Raw genomic sequence first — 7,131 nt, 5'->3', positions numbered from 1 at the left:
AGGAGACAGCATTCAGTTGTTCATTTTTAATCACATTGATAGTTGTAGGTTTCTGTAGCTGCCTTTTACCAAGTTAAGGAAGTTAATGAATCCTATTCTTACTTTATTGAGAGCTTCATCATAGCTGTTTGATTTTATCAGATGCCTTTTCTACATCTGTCGAGATGATCAAATGTCTTTCTCCTTTATTTTATGGATAAGATCTTTTGTTTACCACATTTGACAACAGATAATTAGCAACAGAATTGGGGTTGGTCTTTGAGAGATACATTACTTGCAAAATATCATTTACTTCAAGGTTTACCTATTGCTTTTAGTCAGGATGCCATTTGGAAAGCCAAACGTTAATTCAGATTTTTTTTTTCTTTCTTAGTGATTGTTGACAAAAATACACATGGAGAGAGCTCACAGTAGTTCCCAGTACACTATGGCAGTCCTTATTTAGTCTTTCAACATGATTTACTGGATGCTTTCTCTATGTCAGGCTCCGTGGTTAGCCTTGGTGGTTCAACAATGCACAAAACACAAACAATTCTGCCCATAAGGAATTTACAGTCAGGTGGCAGAGGCAGAGTAGTACACCAATCTATGATAGATTGTGGTAAGCCAAGTGATGGATGAGCACAAAAAAAGGAGATGTGACCTAAGTCAGAGAAGGCTTCTCTCAGTAAGTACTGGATGAGCTGCCATTTGAAAGATGAGCGGAGGAGTTAATGAGACAGAAAGGGAGGAAGAGCACTCTGGGTATGTTCAGAGGTCCTTACAGTAGCAAGAGAACTGCTGAGGGCAGGGGTAATGTGGCTGAATCCCGCAAGCCTTTGGGTATTTACAAGTTTTGTCAAGGATTTTGGACCTTTATCAACTGGTCAGTGGGGAGTCATGGAAAGGGAAACAGGTGTGACAGAACTAGATTCGTATTTCATCGCTGGCAGCTGTAGTGGGACAAGATGAAACGCACAGACTATTTACAGGGGTGTGGCTGCATCCACGAGACCGATAACCGAGGCTTGGAACATGGTAAAGGTGGTGGAGACTCAAAGTGGATGGATTTGGGATGTATTTTGGAAGTAGGGTCCACAGGCCCCGGTGATGAGCTGTCTCACAAAGTCGCATCCACTAACAGGATTATCGATAAGCCACACAATCTCCTCCGTTCTCCCGCGATAAAGATCCAAAGGCACGGGCAGCTCTCAGGGCCGATGGCCTCACAAAGCGCAGGCACAAGGCCCATTTCCCCCAGCTCAGTTTAAGAGGCTCCTGATTTCACCCCTGGACGTCCTGGCTGGAACCGCACTGTTTCCTGGGCAACGCCATTGTCGGGCGCTCCGGGCGGGGGAGGGGTAACTAGGACAACGCCCGGAAGAGAACTCAGGAAGAGAGGGAGAGTCAGGGGGAAAATAGGCAACAAGTGCCGCTGGCCCGATGGTCACGGGTGATTCGAGGACTCGGCACGCGGCGAGAGCGGAAGGCGGGAGGGCCGAAGAACGCGCCTGTGATTGGTGGGCTGGGGGCACCAGGACGATGGGGATTGGGCGAGTCTGAGCCGAGGGCTGCATTTTTGAACCGCGTAGGGTTCTGGGTAGCAAAGGTCTTGGAAGAGTCTTAACTGAAAGGGGGAGGGGGCGGGACGCCAACAAACGGCTGAGCTCACAATCTGGGCTGGGACTAGACCCGGGCCCCCCTCCCCCCCCATGGAGAGGGCCAGGCCGGAGCCGCCGCCTCAGACGCGCCAACTGCCGAGGGCGACACCGCCGCGCCCGTTGCGCCTGGCTCCGCCCTCGCTGTCGGTCGAGGGCGCCTCCTTTCGAGCAGCGGCCGCCGAGCCCCCTCCGTCGCCGCCTATCCCGTGCGCGGCCGCCATTGCGACCATGGCCTCGTCGTGCGGGGACGCCCCGGCGTCGGGCGTACCGCCCGCGGCACGGCGGCTACTACAAGTGAAGCAGGAGCAGGTGTTGCTGCTGCCTCAGTCCCCGGACGAGGGCGCCATTGCCTCCCCGGGGCAGGCGCGGCTGCTGCAGCTGAGGCCTGAGCTATTGCTGCTGCCGCCGCCGCCCACCCCCGAGGGCGGTCCCTGCAGGCCCGAGTTGCACCCGATGCAGCCCCGGGTGCTGCAGGTCAAGGCCGAGAAGCCAGAGCCGGGGCCCAGCTTGGACCCGTCGGTGGCACCTCGGAGGGCCGTCGAGGCAGGTCCTAGAGCCTGCAGGACGGCCAAAGGGGAGGGCCCTGGGCCGGCCCCCGACAGCAGCCGAGGGAATGAGAAGGGCAAGATGGAGCCGGAGGAGGTCATGAGGGATGCGGTGAAAGGCGGGGAAAGCAAAAGCCTGCCGGCCTTGGGAGAAGGAGTCATCAAAACGGAGGAGCCGGAGAGATTCCACGAGGACTGCAGTCTCGGCCCGGAAGGCACGTCCAATGGCCTGGGCCATGACAGCAAGGAAATGATCCTGACCCAGACGTCCAGCGCCTTTGGGCCGCACCAGCAAGACCTCAGGATCCCCTTGACTCTCCACACCGTCCCTCCTGGGGCGCGGATCCAGTTTCAGGGACCTCCAGCTTCAGATCTGATACGGTTGACCAAGGTCCCCCTGACACCAGTGCCTATTAAAATGCAGTCCTTACTGGAGCCTTCTGTAAAAATTGAAACCAAAGATGTCCCGCTCACCGTGCTTCCCTCAGACGCAGGTATAGACGGCAGGGGATTCTGGTTTTCAAAACTTCGTCTCTGTTGCCCCAATAGCTGCCTTGTGAGCAGTTCAGAAGCCTAAACTAAAAAAGTAAACATGGAACTGATTCTTTTCAGGGCCAAGTCTGCACAGGTATCACTTCTGATTGACATGTATGTATACAGTAAAATAACGAACACCTTCAGTATTCCCAGACATTCCCGGTCAGTGGTGAGATTTAGAAATAGTCTCGTGAGACCACAGAAAGCCTTCAGTTTCTGTGCTGCAAACCATCATCAACAATATCATAATAGTGCCATGCTTAACTTGTATCTTAGAAACAGTGGTGTTTAAATGAAAACGTTTAAACAAGTTTACATTGATGATAGAGGTTATTTTTAAAAACGAACATTAATTTTTTCAGGAGAGAATATGTTATTAAATGTAAAGCTTTAGAATTTAGTTTTCTAAAAGCTAAGGACTTAAAATGAAAATACTGTAAGCTAGAAAATTTGTTTTTTGAAGAAATGACTATAGTTAGAACAGTAGCAACCAAAAATAGGTGTCTTATTTCTACCAGCATTTCCAAAATCTTATTTTAAGATTTAGTTCAGACAGAACTGCACCAGTGTGTATCTTGGAAGGTCATGCTAATCCTCAGTTCATATTTTTATTAACTGTTATATTTATTTTTGTTTATTTTTTCTACCCCTCCCCCCTTGTTTTTACCTTTGTAGTTTTAAGCCTTTGTTTTCATTTTCTAAACGAACAAACAACTGAGGATTTTACATATTTCATTCTTTGCATTTTTTGCTTATTTTTTACGTCACTTATCTCTAAAGTAAGTTTATAGTCAGTTCTTGTAGGAGCTACAAAAGATCGGTGAATTTATCTTTAATATAATTTCAAATGGCTCTGTGACTCTGAAAAAGTCACTTTTATTACTTTTCTCTTGTTTTTCTCCCTGGACATGGGACTAGTGTTGATGAGTCACTTTGGCAGGAACTTCACCTTCACAATAAAATACAACTTATACAGTAGTATTATAAATATTTTTGCTTGGAAGGACACAATAGCATGTAAATAAGTTCCTCTAAATATTTATGAAGCACATATGTAGTGGTAGGAATGGCTATGAATAAATCATAGTTTCTGTCGCTTGATGGACTGTTTTTCATGGGGAAAAATTTCAGATGTTATTTGCTGTTAGAAGTGTTGGCAAAGCTCAAAGAAATAATGTCAGGAATCTATTGCTTTAATGTTATTTCCACAATATCTTCAATAATATCCTCTTTGAGAAAAAGGAGAGTAATTCTAAGCTACAGTTTAGAATGCTAAGTTCAGAGGTTATAAGGTACTTGGGATTATTGGCAGTTCTTTGGCTCTATTGAGGTACATGTTTTCTTCAGATATTAAAAAAATTAAGAAGGATAGATGGAGGTGCACTTCACTTTAAAATTGTTTGTGTATGTATGTCTGTACGTGGCACATTAATTTAGTCTCTTAATTTTTGTCGTGTAGGAATACCAGATACTCCCTTCAGTAAGGACAGAAATGGTCATGTGAAGCGACCTATGAATGCATTTATGGTTTGGGCAAGGATCCACCGGCCAGCACTAGCCAAAGCTAACCCAGCAGCCAACAATGCAGAAATCAGTGTCCAGCTCGGGTTAGAGTGGAACAAACTTAGTGAAGAACAAAAGAAACCCTATTATGATGAAGCACAAAAGATTAAAGAAAAGCACAGAGAGGAATTTCCTGGTAATCAATTGAAATGAACAAAACATCTTTCTAATTTCTTTCAAATTAATTTATTTAGATAAAGATTAGATTAGGTTGAGACTGAAAGAAATGTAATTTTTTTCTAATCTATGTATTATAAAGAAAATAATGGTTAACATTATATTAATACTTGAAATGATATTGAGCATAAGTGTCTGTAAGTTTCCAAGTTGGAGGATACCTGGTCTCATATTTACCAACTAATGGAAACCAGGGGACAAATAGTTTTATTATGATTTTGGTTAAATACATATAGAGATAATAGACCTAAGTTTAATGAAGATAAACAGGGTCCTAGGCTATAATTTTGCTGATATATTTGCAGATATATAGGTATTTTTGCCAATATACTTAAAATCATAGAAACAAAAAAAGTCTATTTGCATGATCCAAGATAATGAGAATGCAGGGATTACACCATGTTCCATTTTACCAGACATTCTTTACTTCCATCATGATATGGTTTGAAACAAGTCTGATTTCTCCCCAGCAATGAAACATTGACATTAAGCTTCAGAAAATGCACAGTGTCTGGCCCACATGGCTATCATGGTGGGTGAAGAATTATTTTTTTCTAAAATATGAGCAGAGAGATTCTTGGAGGGAAAATCAGAGGCAGCAACAGTGGGGAACCAGTGGTACTTCTGCTTATACAGTGGCTACAACTGCCATTAACTCCGTTCTTCTGACTGTAGGAGGAAATGGAGTTTACTTGGACATTGCCAAGCCTAAGAGGGTGACTCTTCCTGAACTGGGTATAAGAATAGGGATTGCTCATCAGTGACTATGTCATTGTGAGAAACAGACAATTGTATAAAGTGAGGATACAGGAAGAGATGAATCATGTGAAACTGGGACATTGTTTTATAGGTAGAGGACAGACTTTGGATTTATTCTCAATAGCTTTATTACACGATTCCAATATAGATACAATTTATGTAATTGGTTATAAGGCATTTGACTTCACTCTTCAATTATGGTTTACAACATTGGCTATTAGGAACTGTATGGATATGTGTAATAAAACGCACAGTAGAGGAGTCATTCACATACGTAGTACCGTAGAACTTGAAAAGATACTTTAGATCATAATTTTTTTGAAGATTTATTTATTTATTTGAAAGGCAGAGTTACAGAGAGTCAGAGAGAGAGAGAAAGGTCATCCATCCACTGGCTCACTCCCCAGATGGCCACAACAACTGGAGCTAGGCTGATTTGAAGCCAGGAGCCAGGAGCTTCTTCTGGGTCTCCCACATGGGTGCAGGGACCCAAAGACTTGGGGCATCCTCTACTGCCTAACCTGGCCACAGCAGAGAGTGGGATTGGAAGTGGAGCAGCCTGAGTGCCCATATAGGATGCAGGCACTGCAGGTGGCAGCTTCACCTGCTATGCCACAGCACCAGCCCCTAAATTTATAATTAAAAAAAAAAAAAAACAACTTTGAAGTGCTTTGCATTTTAATATGAGAAGCATCTCAAAGCTAAACCATTTATATATTCATATTCAAAATAGTTTATTTTCTTCTATAGGTTGGGTTTATCAACCTCGTCCAGGGAAGCGAAAACGCTTCCCTCTAAGTGTTTCCAATGTGTTTTCTGGTACCACACAGAATATCATCTCTACAAATCCTACAACAATTTATCCTTATCGCTCACCTACCTACTCTGTGGTAATACCCAGCCTACAGAACCCCATCACTCATCCAGTTGGTGAGTTGGCTTTATTGTCAATTACTATTTTTTAAAAAGTACATAAAAATTTACCTCTTTAAGTTGAAATTCTTTTCTGTTAAAATTAATAATTTATAAAGCAGTATTACAAATCAAAAGGAAGAAATTGAGAACATTAATAGTAAGGAAAAATCTCATTATCTGCCTAATCTATGGGGTAATTCAGTAGGAAACAGGAGGGTCTTTTTACTATCTGCATAAAAAAATGCCCTACTAATGGGGTGTGAGGCTTCTCTCTTAGAACTTAGTAGTGATACTGCTATGTTAGGATAATTTTCTCATTGCTCTAGAAAGCAATGGGAGTAGTCTATTTTCTGCCAAATACCTGTTTGCTTTATTATATTGTCTCTCCCTAAATTCTCATCTATTATCAATATTTTACAATTCTTGTCAATTTTAAGAATCCAAAATTGAGAACCTATTATTCTTAATGACTTGTCATGGGACTATCCATTGTTAGTTTGTTCTTCCAGAACTTGTTTTAACCATCTTTGAGGGAGTGTTTTGTACATTCACTATTTGCTATTACTTACGTGTCTTAAAGCTCCTTAAGACAAAACTACCTAAATCTGCTCTTTCAGCTTCTATCTCCTCAGATTCTTCTGGTAACAAAACTACTCCTATAAACAGAGATTTAGGTATCTTGGAAATTGACTTATTAGAATCTTATGTATTTGCACTGTTTTTTAAAAGTATCATTTTAGAAATCCATAGCAACAAAGTTACATTCAAGATGTCTGAGCTAAGAAAGCTGATCCAATAGCTCTGTTTTTTGCCAGCACAGTCAGGCATTCTCACATGTCACTGCTTCATAGTATCTCCTTTAATCCCATATTTAGTGTAGGCTTGATAATGTCTTTGTCCACTTTATCTTGTTTTTCTAGTGTATTATATGTGATTCTGTTTTCATAATATATGTTTCTCTCTCTGTCCTTTTTGTTGCTCAAGACCTAACTTAC

The 7,131-nt window shown here is 42.6% G+C and overlaps 1 protein-coding gene across 3 annotated transcripts in view; it reads left to right on the top strand.

The window, feature by feature from the left end:
- The first annotated feature begins 1,281 nt into the window (after window positions 1-1,281).
- The window catches only part of SOX30 (SRY-box transcription factor 30), a 51,039-nt gene continuing 45,189 nt past the window's right edge, over window positions 1,282-7,131 (top strand). The window contains exons 1-3 of one of the 3 annotated variants that reach the window (XM_070076383.1): window positions 1,282-2,679; window positions 4,182-4,421; window positions 5,972-6,151. In XM_070076383.1, the coding sequence (XP_069932484.1) occupies window positions 1,692-2,679; window positions 4,182-4,421; window positions 5,972-6,151 (1,408 nt within the window). In that variant the 5' untranslated portion in view covers window positions 1,282-1,691. The remainder of the gene's footprint in view (window positions 2,680-4,181; window positions 4,422-5,971; window positions 6,152-7,131) is intronic. The other 2 variants (XM_008255331.4, XM_051843562.2) reach the window with 2 other exon arrangements.

This window comes from Oryctolagus cuniculus, chromosome 6 (genome assembly GCF_964237555.1).
Source record: "Oryctolagus cuniculus chromosome 6, mOryCun1.1, whole genome shotgun sequence".
In the NCBI taxonomy this organism is placed as follows: domain Eukaryota; kingdom Metazoa; phylum Chordata; class Mammalia; order Lagomorpha; family Leporidae; genus Oryctolagus; species Oryctolagus cuniculus.
Note: the sequence above shows the minus strand (reverse complement) of the source record. Positions and strands in the feature narration are given on the sequence as shown.